The sequence below is a fragment of the Leptonychotes weddellii genome, chromosome 2 (assembly GCF_054177405.1).
Source record: "Leptonychotes weddellii isolate Sample4059 chromosome 2, ASM5417740v2, whole genome shotgun sequence".
Lineage (NCBI taxonomy): Eukaryota > Metazoa > Chordata > Mammalia > Carnivora > Phocidae > Leptonychotes > Leptonychotes weddellii.
Window position 1 is genome coordinate 86,997,121 of NC_138370.1, and position 21,474 is coordinate 87,018,594.

The window sequence follows — 21,474 nt, forward strand, 5'->3', positions numbered from 1 at the left end:
GGAGAGACGATGGACTCTGAAAAACAAACTGAGGGTTCTAGAGGGGAGGGGGGTGGGAGGATGGGTTAACCTGGTGGTGGGTATTGAGGAGGGCACATTCTGCATGGAGCACTGGGTGTTATGCGCAAACAATGAATCATGGAACACTTCATCTAAAACTAATGATGTAATGTATGGGGATTAACATAAGAATAAAAAAAATAATAAAAATTATTATTACCCAAAAAAAAAAAAAAAGAAAGAAAAAAACACTTCCTTTTTCACTGTTTTGTACTCTTTGTTATTAAACATATAAACATGTTCTGGAAAGAGAAAGCCCATATTTATGAATATTTTGAAGAATATCCATCTTTACCAGGCTAAAAGCTCATTCCCAAGCTACTTCCTACAGGCTACAGTCATTTAAAGAGAAAGAAAACCAATGATTTTTTAAATCAGAGAAAAGGTAGTGTTTTGTTTTTAATCAATAATTTCTGCTTTTTAAAAAAAATGGAAAGAAGTGAGAATTTTGCCCTACTTAAAGGCATATCTATATTAAACAGGCCATTTTATACTATTTTGCTGTAATTGATAAGATAATAACCCACTTTTAAAGAATGCCAGTGAATATGCTACAGTAAATGGCATTTCAAATTTGACAAATTTTTCATGAGAAGTGTATAGTCACCTATAGGATTCATAATATTCCCAAAAGAACCTAGTTCATGAATATACAAAATATAAAAAAGAAGAAAGCATTTTTTATAATAAATTTCCTTTTACTTAATCATTTTAAAATTAACTATTTTCTAAATTAGGACAAAGTAATGTAAAACAATTTAACATGTACAACCATTTAGCAACATCACATTAAGTTTTTAACTTTTTTAAAAAGTTATTTAATGTGGATAAAACAAAGCAGTCACTGAGTCAAAATACATTTTCTCAGGGTAGCTTAGACTGACAGTGATAACTCTGATGTAAGTGCTATGATTTGCCCACAAAAATTATTTCTAGAACAATTCTTTTGAAATGTTATTTTGATGATATGTCATTATTTTTTCATTGTAAAAAGTATTTTGGGTTTTTTTTACTAAAGGATAGTTGACACATAATGTTACGTTAGTTTCACGTATACAACAGAGTGATTTTAATATGTCATTACATTTTAAATTTAAAGACATTTTGTGCTAATTTTTACTGTAAATCACTGTGTCAAGAGCAGGTTATGGTGGGCCATTCAGAAAGGCAAGAGGTATCTGCTGAGAAAGTATGCTTCCAGTATTATACAACCTGAGAATTGTGGCCTTTTCACTGCATCATGTTCCCCAACCCCCTTCAATGTCATAAGGCCACTTAGTAAACAGCAAGAGTAAACACCCTTAATTAAACTAAAAGAGAATTTTCAATGCTGCTTTTATGCAATTCTACTTCATATGAATGTTCTGCATTTCATCTTACTTTTTTGGCTTTAATCAATGATAATTTATAATGGCTCACTTCTGTCAATTAGAAAAAAATAGAACTCAAAGTTTAAATGGTAATCCAATCCTACATACAAATCACAAATAATAATTCCTTCTCTACACACTTCATCTCTACAGCCATTTCCTTACCACATATCCTGTGGTGTCATGAAAGAAGCATAAGCATGCACTCAGAAAAAAACAGCTATGTTACCTGTATAAGTTATTTAATCCTTATGGGCCTCAATTCCCCAAGTTAAAAGTCTGCTGCCTTCATAAGTTTGCTCTGAGCATTAAGTGAGATAACATATGCAAAATGCCAATGATATGTGGCACACAGAAGATATTCAATAAATACCATTACACTCTCTTTCCCTCTTACCCCATCTTACCCTTTTTATTTCCCCCTCTACCTTTCTAATTGTTATGCTGAAATTCAAATCAAATACTGTTCTTCCACAAAAATTGCCTGGACAGTAACAGCCTACAGTATTCTCTCCTTTCCTGATTATTATTTTGTATTTCCCCCTATTATTTGTTCATAGTCATTCATTCACTCATATTTCCCCCTTCTCTTTGCCACTGATTTATACACTGTTTTTTATTATTTCTATGAACCTAGAAAGCTTCTGGAATAGTAGACAAAAAAAAATCTTTACTGGCAGAGCTCCATGTCAAGTATGTAAGGAGTGAGTAAAGAGATGAGATTAATTAGGCATATACACTCTATTTTGCTATAAAATATATTTACCACGGGGATTTATCATTTTTAAAATAAAACAAACTCTGTGTGTTGTGTGTGTGTGTGTGTGTGTGTATATGCATGTGTTGAGATGCGGGCGGACAGTGAAGGAGTGGACTTGAGACAGGAAAGATAAGCTAAGTGCAATGTCTTTCTTCTCCTCCCACCTCCCCTAAGTCGGACAAAGAGGAAGCCTAAGAAAAAGAGCCCTTCAGAGCACTTGCCAGAACAAATATTCATAGAAACATATTAAAACCTTTTTTCCAAGAAATAAACCAATGGTACTGTAAGCATTTCAACTTCAGCTAACTACTGCTTAAAATTTGGCAGTTGTTAATCCATACATAAAAAAAACAATAAAGTGTAAGAAAATATATTCTACTTACCAACAAGGAGCCAAACAACATTGGAATTGTGTTCTGTAAGAAAATCTTCTAATTGAGTGATACTAGGAACAATACTCTCATTCTTCCTTTGATCCATTACTGAAGTCTCTCCAGACCAGCATCTAAAGGCTAAGAGTTCAAAAGTTAAATTTAGAATGAGAGATTTATTAAACTGCAAGGGAAATTGTCTAAGGGAGAAAAAAGGTGAATTTAATAAAAGTGAAAATTCATTAAACCCCATTCCAGTTCCTTCAGTAAGAATGAAAAATATACAACAAACAGCAACAAAGCACATCCACATTTCTATATAAAATGGAAGAGAACATATCACATTTTTAGTGTCCTGATTTCACCATTCTAAGAATGAGTAGAGACTTGGGCTCAGTTACCATACTCTGGCTCCAAATATGAGGGACATAATTACTAAATCTAATCAAAGATATTTATCTCAACAATAAGAAGTATTAATGATCTACATTAGACAAATTCATCCACACTTGTCTCAGAAGCTGCCACTAAATGTCGTATTTATATATTAATTTATATTAATCCTTCTTAACCTCCATCAGCTCTGTATTTCTCATTGTTCCATGGGGAAACAATCTTCCTACTTTGGATTCACTCTGAGTAGAGTTTTGACAGTAAGCAGATCTCCTCCTATCAGATGCTCAGGATGAATTACAATAATTACATGTCAAATTGTGACCAGACATGTGAAGAATGTGTTTCTGTATATATATTCATTTCAGCATGACAAGTATGAATATTTAGATGTATTGAGAGAGAGTTAGATGAACTGAAGAGTAAAAAGTGAGGAACAAAAGTTCTTATTTTATGATCGAAGAAACAAGAAAATTATCCCTCTGTTAAAAATTATCCCTCATGTTAATACAGCATTAACATGACTAACCCAATCTACCTATAACAAAATTATCTTGTGATAAATCAGAAAAAGGTAAACAAAACAAAACAACAACAACAAAAACGAGCCTTAATCACAAAGAGAGCTACATAGTTAATGATCATGTAAGGCAAAAGAGCATAGGTGATTTTCTGGAAAACTAGGAAAACAGATTTTAAAACAGGAAGAATACGTGAGAACGACTTTCTAGTTGAAATTCAGTACAGCTGGCTTGTCAACTTCCTAAAAATGTTCTCTATTTACTCACCAGAGTCCTGTCTTCAGAGATCACAAAACAAGTTTAAAAATTGCGTTAGACAACACTGCCAGATTACAATGTTTCATATTTCTAAATTGTTGAAATGTTAGCAATTCAGAGGCAAGTTAAACATCTCTTTAAAAAAAAAAAAGAAAAGCTCAACAACAAAAAGTTTATTAGTAATAGTGATAGGGAAACCTAAGGGTAAAAGAACCAGAAAAAAATGTTTAAATGTTTTCATTTTTCAGTAACTGTTTTTTCCTACAGTTTAGAAAATGAGTAAAAAATGTTCTCATAGTGAACAGCTTGGTAGTGACCCCAGGTTGGTGGGTAGGGAAAATGAGTGCAGATGGTAAAAAGGTACAAACTTCCATCTATAAGACAGTAAGTTCTGGAGATACAATGTACATCATGGTGACTGTAGTTAACAATACTGTATTACATATTTGAAAGTTGCTAAGAGAATAGATTTTAAAAGTTTTTATCATAAGAAAAAAAGTTATAACTATGTGAAGTGATGGCAGTTACTGTGGTAATCATTTTGCAATATATATTTATATCAAATCATGTTGTACACCCTAACTAATACAATATTATATGTCATTTATATCTCAAAACTAGAAAAACATGTTCTCATGCTTTTCAAAGCTTTGAAAAATATGTCAACTGGCAACTTAAAATTTGGGGGCTAACTTTACAACATGAGCTTCTCTTTCTTTCTTTCTTCCTTTTTTGTTTTAAACTAAAAAAAAAAAAATAAGGGGCGCCTGGGTGGCTCAGTCGGTTAAGCGTCTGCCTTCGGCTCAGGTCATGATCCCAGGGTCCTGGGAAGGAGCCCCGCATCAGGTTCCCTGCTCATCGGGGGGCCTGCTTCTCCCTCTCCCTCTGCTGTTCCTGCTGCTTATGCTCTCCTGCTCTCTCTGTGTCAAATAAATAAATAAAATCTTAAAAAATAAACTAAAAAAATAAATACAAATTTTAAAAGGAAGAAAACACTGAAAAGTCTTATATTCAAAACCAAAAATAATGGCTTATATGCTACAAAGTAACATCCGTGCCTATTTCATATTATTGTTACAATTTTATAGTAATCAACACACCACTGCTGATGAAAAGATCACCTACTAACTCCTGGGGATGTTTCATGAGGGTTGTATCCTGGCATTCAGGTTTCCATATAAAAAGGTGATCTGTTTTGAATCAAATCCAAGGGGGAGTGATCTATCCACCAAGAGGATCTAAAGATCTCATCCAAAATCTCTACCACTAACTACTGTAACAACCCACAGCCAAAGAGAATGAGAAAGAGGGTGTTCAGGTTGCAAAGACAGAAAATTGCAGTATCACAAAGTTTACACTTTTCCAATTATTAGTTAATGCAAAACCTTTAAGAGAAATCAACAGATAAAGACTCAATAGTTAAAACAACATTTTGAGTTAAGTACTGAAGTAAAGGCTAAGACTTAATAAAGGTCCTAAGTAAGAAGTAGACATTCTGATGAAAAGGAAGTTAAGTCAAAGCAACAATGGACACAGAGAATCCAGATGGGGGAACTGGGGCTATATGCTTAGCCACACTGTTTACATGGTACACTACGAATTCCTTAATGGAGGGTAATTAGAGACTGATAAAAGAACCTACTGCATATTCTTCATGAAGCAATTGATGGAATAACAAATCGGTTGTTTTCTCTTCCTCAGTAGTTCAGTCTAAAATCCATAGGTAAAGCACAGTAAGGTAAACATCTGCATTTGGGGAAAAGACGGACAGGAGTCTCCATAGCATAGGGGGATGTCAGAGCCCAATAACATTAAGTATCTATTTGTGTGATGAAGAGGCTAGTGAAAGAATGGCAGTGTTTCAGGGTATCAAAGCCATAGCAGGGTGAGGAGACCATACTTGTAGGGAAGACGTCAGGCACAGGGTGCTAGAGTCTGAGTAGAAGGAAGAGCGCATCAGTGGTGGGGGGAAGAGGCTGAAGAAGGAGACCAGCTTACGGTGTTGGAGCCTGAGCAGGGAGGTTGCCTGACGCAGGGTGTCAGAACCCAAGAGGAAAGTATCAGATCCCAAAGAGATAAATAGGGCTTCCATGCAGGAGGGCAATCTGGAGTAGTGTGTTGATGTGGGAGCAGGATAAGGAGGGCACACACCCAGGAAACAGCCCTTGCAAGATATGGGGGAGGGGGTTAATTAAGTTAACATATTACGGATAATAAAAGCCAGTTTTCTCACTGCTGGAGGATATATAAAGGAAGAGTATTAGAATTAATCCCGTGGTGTTTGATAAGAACTAGAGGTATAGTTTTCAGTATAAGTAGATACAGAAATAAATATGGCTACAAATATGTATATGTATGTATACACATATGCTCATTAAAAGATCTGAGAGCAGCAGCACCGCAATTAAAATGAACAGAGAACTTTGCTCCTAAAAACCATTTTCTATCAAGAAGAAACAGGGCTCCTTGAAGAAATGGCTGATTCCACAAATAGGGCAAGGAAAGTCAAGATGAGCCATGTTTTCCAGAAGGGAAATACCTGAATGATGGGAACATGTCAAAAGGACACAGAAACCAGCTTGAAGAGGCACCCAGTGGTGAAATCTGGGGCAATTTAAGCATCAAAATAAATAACAGTAATAGATTAAAACCCATTTAATAAAAAGAATCTGTGAGTCCATACCAATATAAATAATCAGTTAAATTTTGATAAGCAACAGGATTCTCATATCATCTCAAAATAACTCCCCTCAAAATAATTATTAATGACAAAGGGGGAAAGAGGAACTTTGTGAATTTAATTAAGGATCAAAGAAAGTAAACACCATCAATATTAAGATAAATCAGAACTGTACACTGCCTTTTTAATTTTTTATTTGATTATAGTTGACACACAATGTTCCGTTCACTTCAGGTGTACAACACAGTGGCTCAACTTCTCCAGGCATTATGCTATGCTCACCACAAATGTAGCTACCATCTTAATAGAAGAACACAGCCTCACTTCTATGATATTCCCACCAAAGATGCATAACCTGAACCTAATCTATCTTGCCTCTCTCTTCTGATAGATTATGATCAATATAGATTGTTTTATTCATCTTTGTATTCCCAGTACTGGTGACAGTGCCTTGAACACAGCCACTGTTTTCAAGTATTACATCATTTTAAATGGTATTTTTATCCAGTTCATAAGAAAATAACACTGATCTACATGTTTCAACACAAGCTCTCTCAATATTTTCATGATTCATCTATATTCTCTTCATTTTTCCTGAAGTCCATTATATTTACTTCAAAACTGCTGTCCACATTAGAATAGAAATTGTGGCAATTATTATTTTAGTGACAAAGAAAAGCATGAAAATGTGAAATGGTTCAAGCAAACACAGCACAAACCAGAAATTTATCAAAGTTCCTAATTTAACACCACCACTACTATACCATTTTAGGAAATACCTTTCCAAGAAGATTACTTTTCAAAATGAATTACCTGTAAAATCTTTTCAAATACTACATTCACACTGTTTTATTTCTGCCTCACTGGCATAAAGAAAATAAAATTATCAAACATCTAATACTTGCATTAACACTTTTATAGACAGAATTCCAAATCTTAATTTGGTCCTTCAAAAATAGAGGCCATCCTACAAATCAGTATAAAAAAATATGAATAATATGATAGAAAAATAAGCAAAATATATAGTCAATTCACAAAGGAAGATAATATCACTAGAAATGGGAGCAATCACCATTTATCACCCAGTAGTCATATTAAGTGAAAATGAGAAAGACTGCAAACAACTATATTGGCAAAAATGTGGGAAAATGGTCACTCATACACAGTTGATAGATGTAAACTATCTTTGGGAAGAATAATTTATCAGATACTATAAAAATGTGTATGCTTTAACTGGGACATATCAGTTCTAGGTCTTTCTCAGAAATACTCAGGCACCAAAAGATGTTTTTCAAGGAAAATCACTGCAGCATTATACAGTATACTGGGAAATTTGAAAAACTGTCAATTAATAGGAAAATAGTTAAATAAATTATGGTATACTCTACTGGGAAATAATATCCAACCTTTCTGAAAGAATGAGATGGCTCTATATGGGCCGACAGAGAGAAATGTCCAGGATGTATGTAATGTTAGCAGGGAAAAAGCAAACTGAGAAACAAAATGTATAGTATTCCACTTATGTTTAAAAGAAGAAAGACTATTATGTATGTTACATGTATAATCCTATATATACACATATATGTATATATGTGCACATACATGAAGTGTGTGTGTGTGTGTGTGTGTGTACACTTTTTTAAATCTGCAAAAACACTAGCAAAGCCATGAGTGGTTACCTCTAGAGAGAGCAGTGAGAAAGATCTGGAAGGAAGGAAAAGAATCAGTGAAGCAGGACTTTCACTTTTACTCTTGATACTCTTGGTATTGTTTAAATATTTTACAAGTGGCATATAATACTTCTATAATTTAAAAAGAAAAAGGGAGAGTGGTGGCTGGAAGACAGGAAATGACAGTTCAGAAGGAGGCTTTTTTCACCCAAGCATGTATCTCACAGCCTCTCCTTACAAATATGGCCAAGGAACAGGTATCTCCCAACCCAAAAGTAACAACTCAGTCATCTGTCATTCTACCATCATGTCTTTCTTCAGTTCTTAAATGCTTATCTTTTTAAAAAATTAAAATGCAGATACTGAGCAATATCAAACTCAAACTTCAAAACATCAGAAAGATCAGTTAGTACCTTTGAAAAAATTATTTGAATTGAAAGCCTTGAGTGTAAAAAATGGAAGGAAGAATAGCTATACTGTTCTAGAAAGGGGCAGCAGGTAAGCTGCCATCAAGAAGGAGGTAAAGAACACTAAAAGGAAAGAGACTGGGCAAGGGAGAAGGAGACAGTTATCAGAGAAAAACAGTAGGATCAAAAGAGCCTAAAAAGGGGGCACCTGGGTGGCTCAATCAGTTAAGTGTCTGACTCTTCATTTTGGCTCAGGTCATGATCTCAGAGTCCTGGGATTGAGCCTCATGTTGGGCTCCACGCTCAGCACAGAGTCTGCTTGTCCCTCCCTCTGCTCCCCCCCACCCCCGTTCAGGAGCTTGTGCATGCTCTCTCTCTCTCTCTCAAATAAATAAATCTTAAAAAAAAAAAAAAAAATCCTAAAAAAAGGTGTGTGGGGAGGGCGCCTGGGTGGCTCAGTCGATTAAGCATCCAACTCTTGGTCTCAGCTCAGGTCTTGATCTCAGGGTCATGAGTTTGAGTTCAAGCCCTGAGTTGGGCCATTACATGGATTAAGAGCATAGATTCTGTACTAGACTATCGTTCTAACATTATAGCTGTGTGACCACAGACAAGTTACCTAACCTCTCTGTGCTCTATTCTCTCATCTGTAAAACAAGAACACTAACAGTACCTATGTCACAGAGCTGAATAGTGAGAATTGATGAATTCATATATGTAAAGCATTTCGAATAGCACCCAGCACATAGTAAATAATACACTGTATAAATGTTTGTTAATGGCAACCAATGCTTTAGTGTCTTGCTCATATACTGTTGGCATTCACCTCTACACAAGAAGACTGCTCATTTTGAACACCTATAACATCTTACTGAGGACTGCTTTTTGACTGCAGAAACAGCTCAGCTTATTATCAGGACAAGCCAGAAATGCCAGAGTTAATGTCAATGATGGCTCGCGAAGTGTTGGATGAACACTTGCAGCTTCCTTGCTCTTAGTTTGGGATAACTCTGAGGAGCATTTCATTTGGTCTCCGAGGGTTCACCAACGGTAGTGAGCTCCAGATGCCCACAGCAGTAACTGCTTCAATAATACCCTTTATTGACTTCAGTCCCTTTCCTTTCTTACTTCCCCATCCTCTACCAGTGTTTCCTATGATCACTTCCCAAATAAACTACCTATACTTGAATCCTTACCCAGGTTTTATTTCTGAGGAAACCCAAACTAAGGCACTATTTTTTTTTTTTAATTTGTTACCAGTCCTATTAAATCTGAGGACAGTTTCTTTTACATGAAAAAAGATTCTGTACTTAAAGAGATCATGAAATCATACGATTTAAAGGACACAGTATTAAATATTTAGTATTTTTTAAAGTTAGCTTTAATTCAGGGCATATATATATGCTGGGTTTTGGAACTGGGTTTTGACAGAAAGAGAAACATTTCCTTCATCTGAACAGGAAGAAAGAGGAAAGGAAAGACCCAGATATGGGGAGATTTGGTGACGGAAAGATGAGAGAATCTGATGGCTTCTATGTATTTTTGAAAAAGTCACATTCATATTTATCTAAAACCTCTTCTATTTCATTCCATTTTTAAAAAAAATTTATTTATTACTCCCAGTTTTTTGGCTCTAATCCCATTACTTCTACAGTTCCTGTTCCTCTTCTATTTTTCTTCATCTTTAATTTGTGTTTATAATGGCTGTCAGAAGAATAGGCCTAGGGTGGTAGATTAAAGGAAATATGGATGAGAGGGCCTTCATCACCACAGCTTACCCCTCGTCCTCCACCTCCACTCTACCTCAGCAATAATTATTTGATCAGAAAAGGGGAGTGGGGGGAACTGGATGATTTGTGCACCTGCAAACAGCTTCTCAAGAAAACCTCACTGCACTGGTTAATCTTCTTCCAGGGCTGCATGACTCCTCTATAACAGACATCACCCCATAATTTGACAAAGGATTTCAGAAGGAAGGTTTTCCTATATCAGGTTTAAACTGGAATAAGTCTATATAATATTACGTACGATGTGAGAAGACCTGGTTATGAAGAGCCAGAGCTTTCTCTGGAACTGTCATGGGAAAGTATATATTTGATTTTGATTTTTTGGAAGAACATACTTAAGACAGTTGCATGATAATGTAGGGTTTTTTTGCTTGTTCATTCAATAAATATGTATTGAGCTTAAAAATTCTACAATACAGCAGGCGCCTGGGTGGCTCAGTTGGTTAAGCATCTGCCTTTGGCTCAGGTCATGATCCCAGGGTCCTGGGATCTAGTCCCACATCAGGCTCCCTGCTCAATGGGGAGTCTGCTTCTCCCTCTACCCCTCCCCCCTGCTCGTGATCTCTCTCTTGCTCTCTCTCTCAAATAAATAAAAATAAAATCTTTGGGGCACTTGGGTGGCTCAGTCAGTTAAGCATCTGCCTTCAGCTCAGGTCATGATCCTAGAGTCCTGGGATCGAGGCCCGAATCGAGTTCCCTGCTCAGTAGAGAGTCTGCTTCTCCCTCCCACTGCCCCTCTCCCCCAGCTCATGCTCTCTCTCTCACTCACTCTCTCTCAAATAAATAAATAAAATCTTAAAAAAAAATTCTACAATACAGCTAAGGAGTTCTGAGTGTTAAGTTTAAGATTTGGAATATTTACAATAATCTTCAATAGGATGTCTGGCAATACAGAAAATGCTAAAGAAAGGCTGTTTGAATGACTACCTGTATCTTAGCAGTTATATCATATTGTAATCATCACTTTAGAAGTCTGTCCCCCCCACGAGACAGCTGTTCTTAAGGATGAGTTCGCCCTACTCATTTAAGTGCCATATCCAACCACATTCCTGTATACAGCAGTCTCTCAATACTTGTCTCAGAAATGAATGAAATAAATGCATCATTATAAAAAGTACATAATTATGAACTATTGCCAAAAATAAGTGAGTATTCCCAATGTACCCAGGGCCAAAGAGAGTGCTAAATGATCTTTTTCACTCTCAAGAAAATCTGGTTTTCATTTGCTTGAGTTTAAGAAGAGGATATTCAACTTTTTAATAACCCAATGCCAAATCTAACAAAAATGTGAAAAAAGTTTAATCATTCTCAAATCTCTCACACAACAATGAAGCCACAATTCTTTGAATAAAAGTTGTTCACATATCTTTAGACCATTATATTAAAGTTCTCTGGATTTAATTACAGTTCCTTTTCTATAAAAGAAATTTCATGGATTTTAAGAGTTGAAAAACCAATTTTATAGTTCCCCTTTGAACTTCATCAACATTGATATTCTGTTCATCATTAGGTAAAATTAAACACCTATTAGAACATACTGCTCATCTCTACTATGGCATAATGACATCCCAAAACAAAAGTAAAACATAAATCAGATCACAACATTTTTATCCAAAATGAAGTTTCAAGAATGATTAGAACATTTGAGCTATTCATTTAGAACACTGACCATTCACCATCTAAAGGTAAATGGTCTGAAACAAATGACTTTGTGATGTTCCTTCCAACTCCATGATGCTACACAAATAAAGTATATAAAATAGAGAAGAACCAACTGCAATTAAACATCTCACATAAATATATAAATTTTACAAGATAATAATAGAATGTAGTAAAAAGATTGTTATTATCCATTAAACATATAGTGATTTGGAAAGCCTTATCTGCCTAAAAAGGTTTACCCATCAGGATACAAGGCCTAAAATTCTACCATCCATTCCTTTAAATGGAGTATTAACCAAGATTCTCTCTTAAAATGAAAAGTAAAGTATCTCAGTAATAGCTACCATTAATTATTACCATGTGTTATTAGTGTAAATTAATTCACTGGATGACTTTTCTCACTAACAAGCAGGATCCAGGGATATCCTGAAAGGCCCAGGATTCTTGAAGATGGGGGAAATCTTAAAAAGGGGATGGTGGGCAACAAAAGCAAATGGAATTTCCTTAACAGTTTTGGCCAGGGCAGCAGCTTTGTACAATTCAAGCAAAGATATATAATGTCCTATTCTGTTCACTTAAACAAACACGATAGACAATTATCCTCTTAAGTCAAACCAGGTATATAATCCTCTCTACCTAGAAAGGATCACTCCAGGTCCCTTTCAGTCCCAGGATTCTATGTGCAACAAACACAATTCATTATTAACTAACTCTAAAATCCAACAGAATTAAGTAGTAAAATAACATTCTATCAGAAATAACAGAAATCATCTGGTATCCTGGAACTAGAATAGGCTTTAAAGCCAGATTTGAAATGGAAAGCTCGCTTTATCCCTTTAATTCCTTCCTTAGCCATGATAAAGCTTGAGCAAGTTACTGCATCTCAGAGCCTGTTTCCACATGGCCATTTCTTCCTCGAAGAGATGCTGAAGGCATTAAAAACACAAAGCAAACATAAAATTCACAGTACAGTGCTTGACAAGAAACACAACAGTGGTAGCTAAGCTACTGTTATTAATGTTCTTTAAAAAAAATCAGCTTTACTGTAACTTTTGCATCTAATGTGAAATAAAATTTTGTTACATTGTATACATCATGTAAAAAAAATCAGCTCAACAAAAAAGGTGAGATCTAAAAAAACCAAAAAAAACAAACAAAAAACAATAAATTGCATACCAGTAAACAATGACTAAAATGCATCTCATTCCTTACAATATATAAGAAAAATACATATATGTAACTAAATAACAGAGTTTTACAAAAAAAAAATTAGTTGGCATAAATATCAAGGAAGTATTACGTTAATATAAATAATATAGTTCTACAAATACCAGTTAGCATGATTCTTAGAAGCAGATCAAATACCAAAATACACTAGCCACCAGGCAACTATTGCTGAAGAAATATTCAGATATGGTGAGTGACAATTCAAACACTACAAATCTGCACACTAAACAAATGTACTTTTTAACTTTGTAATCTATGCTACAAAAATGGTTCTTTATACTATGTATGGAAGAATTTTTAACATAGAAGAAATCATATCATTCAACAAAATGTTGCACTTTAGGAAAGCTGACTTCCACAGCCAGAAATTTATGCTGATTTACCTAAATACTTAATAGAAGCAAAAGCAAAACAAAACCAATCTCTCAAAAATCTGTAGAAAACATATCTACTAATAGGGTAAAAAGAACTGACTTTGATCTCTCCAAACCTAGAAGAAACCATGATTTTTAAATATAACCAACTTTTAATAGTCCACCAGAACTAATTACTACCTTCAACATATTCCTTGATATGGTCAAGTAATACAAAGAGATCAACAGTAACTGCTGAATGAAAGGTTTAATTCTCCCACTTCTACATTCCATACACTGGTTGTGGGGTTTTGTCTTCATTTTTTGTACTGACTAGTGAACACACTCTCCAAGTTTTCTTTATTTTAATCAAGAATTCAACATATCACTTTGATTTGGATTAAAAATACACCGGAAGGTATAACACTAAAAATCACCAGCAAAGTAAAATTCTATAGGATTTTTGTAATAAACTACTTCCATTTTCCTATCTGGCCCTTAAGCTTCTATGTTCTACCTTATGTCACGTCAGTCAGAAAACCCTCCCAAAAACATATTCAAACTACTTGCCCAACAAAATAGGGTCCTGGATGTGGGGAGAAGGAGAATGAAACTTGCAACATGTGTTTACCAACACTCTCATCATATCAAGTACAAAGAAAATGTTTTTAAATAGCGTGTTGCTATCCAAAGAGCCCACAAGATCCATTTAGTAGCCAATTCCTGTGAGCGGAGAATTGCTACAACTGAAATTGAACTTTCATGTAAATAAAACAACAACAATATATGATTATACAATACTACTGGTTATATCAGAGACAGCATTTTAAATGGATATGGATAGAAAAAAATGGATATAGAAATATACTTTACATATACATAAAAAGTGACAAAGTACAATAAGATCAGTAATCTAAAGTTTAAGCTTTAAACATTTTGGTCAATGCTCTCCTACTCTTTGAAATGTTCATTCCATGGTATTAATTCACCATTAAAATAATAAAAATATAGCTGCCATAACAATGGCTGTAACATTTATTCAATGCTTGCTGTGTGCTAGGCACTGTTCTAAACACTTTATGTGTATTTACTCACCTAATCATCACAAATAACTACTCATTTATAATTCTCCATTTTACAGATGAGAAAACTATGGCATTGAGAAGCTAAGCACAAACACAGTTAATACATGGCCTCAGTAATTATCTCTTCCTTCTCAGTTTCTTTATATGAAAAATGAGTTCCTTCCTCCCAGCTTTACATTTACAAGCTAATATGAATGCTACCAAAATTCATATTTTGTTATAAAAAATTCATATTTTGCACACTATGGAATTTTTTTCTCCTAAAAGGATCCTCCATTAAATCAAAGGTCAACAAGCACTTTTTAAAATAACCCTAACTGGTCACACATTAAGTTATGGAGCCTGATTAGCAGCAAAGAAGGCCAAATTATAAAGTGAGCCAAATCTGACTTAACCACCTCCCCACTTTTCTAGAACCTCTGTCTCACCTGGTCATAAAGGCTATATTTTTGTACTTTGAAAGAGCTTATTTGACCCTAAAGAATGTGACAATTGATAAAAGATGTATGGTAGTTTTATAATGTCTAAAAATCCCTTAATATTCCTCCCTTCTAGAGGTCAAACTTAATTTCCCTCTCAAGTGTGGGCTGGACTTAGTGATACAGTTTCTAAAAGAATATGACAGAAGCAATGGTTTGTAACTTAAGTCAAAAATGGCACCACAGCTTCCTCCTTGCTCTCTCTTAGATAATCTGTTCCAGGGGAAACCAGCTGCCTTGTTAGGACACTTAAAAAGCCCTGGAAAGGTTCACATGCTGAGGATTTGAGGCCTCCAGCCAACAGCCATGTGAGTGGGCCATCATGGACGTAAATCCTTCAGCCACAGTTGAGATGACTGAAGTCCCAGCCGAGATTTTGGCTGCAACCTCCTGAGAGACCCTAAGATCGGAGGAAACCAGTTTACGCACTCCCAAATCCAGATCCACAGAAACTGAGATACTAAATATTTTAGACCACTAAATTCAGGTATGATTTGTTACTCAGCAATAGATAACTAATACAAAGTATGAGAAAAGTAATTTTGTAAGATATCTGCAAGTTATCTCTACCCTAATGGTTCATACCTGTCATGTTAAGCTAAACTACTGCACTCTACTCCCCTCCAACTTATCAAAAGATGAGGAGTAATAACACACCAAGAAGATTACCAATCATATGAGTGAATCATTTCCTCTCTCTACTATAGGTGGGAGTCTCCTGCATGAACTCTGTGGAGCAACCTCTACCCTGCCTCCTACAAAGGAGGATCTGTATCCATAATCATCACCACCTCCTTAACTCCTATCTCAGTAGAAGTCTATCTAAAGTACCACTGAACTGCATCCTCATATTCCACCCTTCCCGCTTAGTAGTGATTAATTATTCTCCCTCATTCCTCTGTCTTCAAATTTTATTTCTGATGGTTTTTTATCCTCAGCAAATAAAGATTATAAATCATATCACTCATACCTTTAGAAAACAAAAACTCTCTCTCAAACTCGTATCTCTAGCTATCCTCTCTCTATTCCACTTAAAACCAAACTTTCTGAAAGAATAAATGACATTAGCTATTTCAATTTTCTTATCTCTAACCCAGTGTGAACTGGCTCCACACATATAATTGTTCTTACTCAGGTCAACAACTTCTTGATGTTCAATGGATACTTTTCTTGTCCTCATTTTATTTGATGTCTCAAAGATGCTTAATATTCATTCCTTTTCTCCAAACTCAGTTCTTCCACTGACTTCTGTGATTCTCCTGCTTCCTTATCTACTCACTCATCTCCTTTGAAGTGTGTTTTCCTTCCATCTGATTTATTAGTGTTCCCCATCCTCATTTCTCTTCTTTTACTCTACATTTTTTCCCTGAGTGATCTCATCCAGTCCCATTGCTTTTAACCAGCAACTATAATCTGAGACTCCAAATTGTATGTCTCCAGCTGGGTGTTCTTAACTAAGATCCATATATACAACTTCCTAATGACATTTCTTTGAAGTCACAGATGCCTCATAACAGCCCCAAACTGATCTTCTCCAACCATGTTCCCCAATCTACTGTTCTTTGTATACTGCCATAGTAAATGGTGCCAGAATCCACTCAGTTTCCCAAGCCAGATATCATATAATTCAGTTCACTTATCTTTCAAATATTCATTAAACATTACTTATGTGCTTGAACATGACAGTGACCAAAAACTTTCCTGACTCTACTTTCCCTCAAGCCCATTAAATCCTACCCAGTACATCTCCTTTGCATCTATCTAATCCATCTCCATCCATAATTCCCATCTGCATCGCTGTACTTCTGGTTCTCATTTGCCACCTGGATTATTACAACAGCCTCTAAATGATCACCACTCTGCCAAGTTCATCACTCTCCAATTCATCACCAAACTGTTGCCTGACCATGTCACTTTTATTTGTTATTTACAAATTGCCTGAAATTTTCTCAAATTAAAGAGTTTTCTTTTTTTTTTTAAAGATTTTATTTATTTATTTGACAGAGAGAGACAACGAGAGAGGGAACACAAGCAGGGAAACGGGCAGAGGGAGAAGCAGGCTCCCAACTGAGCAGGGAGCCCGATGCGGGTCTCAATCCCAGGACCCTGGGATCATGACCTGCGCTGAAGGCAGATGCTTAACGACTGAGCCACCCAGGTGCCTCTAAAGAGTTAATTTTCTTAACCTCTCATGAAATTTTTTAAATTTCAACACTATCATTAACATGAAAAAAGTATGCTAAAATGAAGTCTCTAAGAATCCTAGTATCCCACTGTACCTTAAAGTAGCACTAGTGGAATACCTTCATTTATTAACTAAAATTATGAAAGACTTATTATAAATACAAACATTTACCATATGGGTAGTGCTGTTTTCCTAGTCTTTTACATAAACCAAAAACAGGTCTGCATATAAAACTCAAGAAAATGTATGGTATTTCACAAAAATATTACCTTCTAGAAAAAATCCTCTACTCTAGACTCTCCAGGGCCATGATAACCACTATTCTAATACTAAAAACCTGAAATAATGCCTGAAATAAGGTATATGGTTCTCAATAAATATCGAGGAAATGAATTAAGTTTTTCTTCATCATGTTTAACCATGTTTTCTACTATGCTCCATAGAACTCATAGTAAAAAATATACTTGAGTTCAATCATACCCAGTATTCTGAGAAGAACAAACCAAAGGTCAACTAATTTTCTTCATTTCTTTTTAAAACCCTTTATAACATAGGCAGATTAATGAGCAAGCAAAAGAGAGGAAAAAGTGTTGACACTTGATCAAGAATCAAGCCAAAGTTTCCCTTAGTTTTCTCCTGCCAATATATAAGCTAAGCACATAACTTAATTGTCAGATATCAACAATTCAAAAGTCAGGTAAAATGAATGGCAAGTCACGTTATACAGCCCCCCAAACCCCCACTCCTTGACCATTTAAGCAGGTTAAAACACAACTGAAGCAGAAAGTCAGATTTCCTCTACCTCAGCTTTAATTGGAAATTAGATTTTTTTAAAACTTAGCCAAAATACTTACCCCAATTTTTTTTTCAGAGTCTGCAATGTTGTTTTGCTTCCTCCTTATCTTCAGAAGGTCCACCTGCAGCGTTTCATCTTAACAAACCTGACAAGAACAACATTTAATCAACATACAAGATAGTCTGGCTATACCATCATTTTCACCACTTCAGATTAAATTATTTGATTACATGCGTGCAAATGCACACATGTGGAAAGTTTTTAACGTTACTCCAAAATTGCATTTCCTTCTTTAAAGTTTCCAAAGAAGAAATACTTCTAAATCTAGAATAAGACCAGTTTCCAAACTACACCATTCCAAAGGTTTCAAAACCACTACAACTACAATAAGAGCATGATTTGGGTAGTGAGAGGGTTGTAGAGGTCAACTCCTACCTTAAAAACATACTCAAGGGGCACCTGGGTGGCTCAGTCGGTTTAGCATCTGATTCGTGGTTTCAGCTCAGGTCGTGATCTCAGGCTCATGAGAGCAGCCCCACCATTGGGTTCCACACTCAGAGTCTGCTTGAGATTTTCTCTCTTCTGCCCCACCCCCTTGGTGCACTCTCTAAATAAATAAATAAATGAAATCTTAAAAATATATATATACTCAAAGTGTGGCCTTAAAAAAAGTTGTTCTCTCAAACTGTTGGGTCTTTGCTGGCAAGAATGATGCCTCAGTTTCCTTCCAATTCCAAGCACCTGGCACACTACTCATTTAATGAAAACCACTTTGAACTCTTAAGACACTTGGGAGATGATAAAGCATACTGATTAAGGGACTGTAAACTGGAGTCAGATTACCTAGTTTAAATCACATCCCTTGACTTTGGACAAGTTGATTTTTAGGGCTGTGCATTTATCTATGAAATGATAATGATAATGGACCTTACATGATAAGATTGTTACGATGATTAAATGGGATAACATGCATATGAAATATGTACCGCTCAACAATTATGTAAGATAAATGTTCTGGTTAATTCATCTATTTTTATGTTTAATGTTTATGGTTAACTTAGAATAAATCAGCTTCAATGCCATACAAGGAGTCAAAGCAGCAACATGAAACCAGTTGAAACTTACACGCCTGGATAGTTAAAAAAAAAACAAAAACAAAAACAAAAACCATGATTTCCTTTTGGAGGAAATTTACAAGAACTCTTTCCATTTAACAAGCGTCCCTAACTTTCTACTGTCAAAACTAAGGCAAATGGAGATGGGAGTTAGGTGTCGGGAGTGGGTGGGAGACAATACTCTGCAAAAGGAAAATCAACTTCCTTTCACCTTCCTTTGACCAAAGATAATGTTTCCGCTTAAATGTACTCTTCAATAGTGTAGACTCGGCAAGCACCAATTCAGAATACAAAACACTCCACGCCTGAATTGGAAAGAAGAATTCTAAGGCTCCACCGCCCTTGGTCAATCGACCCTACGTTAAGCAGTTCGGGTCTGCAGCATCCCAGAGCTGCTGTAAAGGCTAAAGCCGGAGCCTGCAGGTGCACTGACCTTCCCGCCCGCCGAGTCCACACACCAGCAAGTGGGCGCCGCCCACCCGCCTTATCACCATCCACAGAGGCCGCTCCCGTGTACGCGCCCCCAAAAATCTGACTACAATGGCCCTTCCAGGCCTTCCCACTGACCTCCGACACCAGGTCTACAGGTCCCGGTGCTGTAGAAGAAACTAAGAAATGAGTCGACACCGCAACAGACAACAGCGGTGAAGCCAAACCTCCAGACTCCCACCCGGCTGAGTTCCAGGGATGACGGAAAACTGCTGCTCACCCTAACCCAGCCCAGTCCGACCCCGTCCCCTCACCTGGGTGAGCGCCGGGGCGGCCTGGAACCGCTGCGGTCTCTCTCCGAGGGACGCCAAAGGCCTCGGACAGCGGCAGCAGCGCCGAGCCGGACCCGGCCCGCGAAGCTCTGCCCGCGCCCACAACCCTCTAACCCCGCCACCCCGGCCAGCTGCCACAGGTCCGGCCCGGGGGCCCCAGCCACTGACACAGAGGGGCGGAGAAGGATGGGAGGGGTCCCAGCCGGGGCCAGGCGTCACTGCGACTGCGTCAACTGGTAGCGTCACACGTCATGGCGCCGGCACGCCACCCAAACCCCACCCAGGAATCTGCGGCGACCCACCTCTTTCCTCTCCGCCCCTTTCCCTCCTCCCCGGGCTGGGGGTGGAGTCTGGATCCTGAGGCGGAGGTCAGGGGCGGGCTTGAAAAAATCACCTGCAAGGGGAACGTCAATGAATGGCCTTCCTGAGGCCGGGAGACAGAAGCACAGAAAAGAACAAAACGCTGACAAAAAGGAGAATCAGACCGGTGCTATGAAGTGAAATGAATCCGCTCGGAATAGAGAGTAATACTTTTATGACCTTATCAATACCGGGACTTTGTATGAAATGAAACTACATTGAATCAATTGAGTCTGTTATTGTATTAATGAAAAGTGGTTTGATGCTCACCATTTTTAAAGAGAAAGACTCTTCATATTGTTCAGCGGGTGAACCAATGCAAACGACTTTCTGGAGTTCGAAAATTATCTCAGATATGTTGCGTGCTTTTTATGTACGAATTGTAATAGGAAGAGGAAAGTGGAAAACAGTCTTAGCTCTATGGAAGTTTGTGATTGCTTGGGACAGATGTGGAATATGTACAGAAGACACTAGAAATGCACACAGGGATATGCAAGCAATAGCAAACAGAGTGTTAAGCATGGGCCAGGCACTGTTCTAAGCACTTTATATTTATTGATTCATTTAATCCTCCCCAAACCCTGGGAGATAGTACTCTTATTATCCCTTCTATTCCCATTTCACAGATTAAAAACTAAGGTACAGAAAGGTTAAATAACTTGCCAATTGTACCTTAAATACTAAGGTACAGAGAGGTTAAATAACCTGGAAGGCTAGGGGTTGAACCCAAGCAGTGTGGCTCCAAAGTTCATGCTGTTAAGCATTACTGTCTAATTTATCCTGCCTCAAGTTCTAAATGTCTAAAACTCTAGTTATGACTTCCTTCCTGAGCTGAAGTACTGTATCTCCTAACGTTTTCAAGTGGGAGTTTTACTCTTACCCTAAAAGAAACAGATGTGAAACCAAATATAAAATAAAGCCAGAAAAGGTTAAACATATGACATACCATATTAACCTTTATTGCATACAAGGAAATAGAGGCCCTGGCAGAAGTGTGTTATGAAAGGACTGGATAAAAGCCAAAAAGAGAAAAACATGCACCTATCTTAGTTACTTCCACCTTCTACCAGGACACACCTACCACCCTTATTTGAATTCCTCTTTAGAGTTTATTTCTCCACTTCTGCAAAGAAATTAATTTCAACAGATTTTTTCAAAATCTGGAAGAATCCCA

The 21,474-nt window shown here is 36.7% G+C and overlaps 1 protein-coding gene across 1 annotated transcript in view; it reads right to left on the bottom strand.

Annotated features, from left to right (window-relative positions):
* Positions 1-20,138, bottom strand: part of BLTP1 (bridge-like lipid transfer protein family member 1) — a 196,835-nt gene extending 176,697 nt beyond the window's left edge. The window contains exons 1-3 of the mRNA XM_081813121.1: positions 19,923-20,138; positions 18,123-18,209; positions 2,574-2,702 (exon numbers count right to left, since the gene is read on the bottom strand). Of these exons, the coding sequence (XP_081669247.1) occupies positions 2,574-2,670 (97 nt within the window). The 5' untranslated portion in view covers positions 2,671-2,702; positions 18,123-18,209; positions 19,923-20,138. The remainder of the gene's footprint in view (positions 1-2,573; positions 2,703-18,122; positions 18,210-19,922) is intronic.
* Between the last annotated feature and the right edge of the window lie 1,336 nt (positions 20,139-21,474).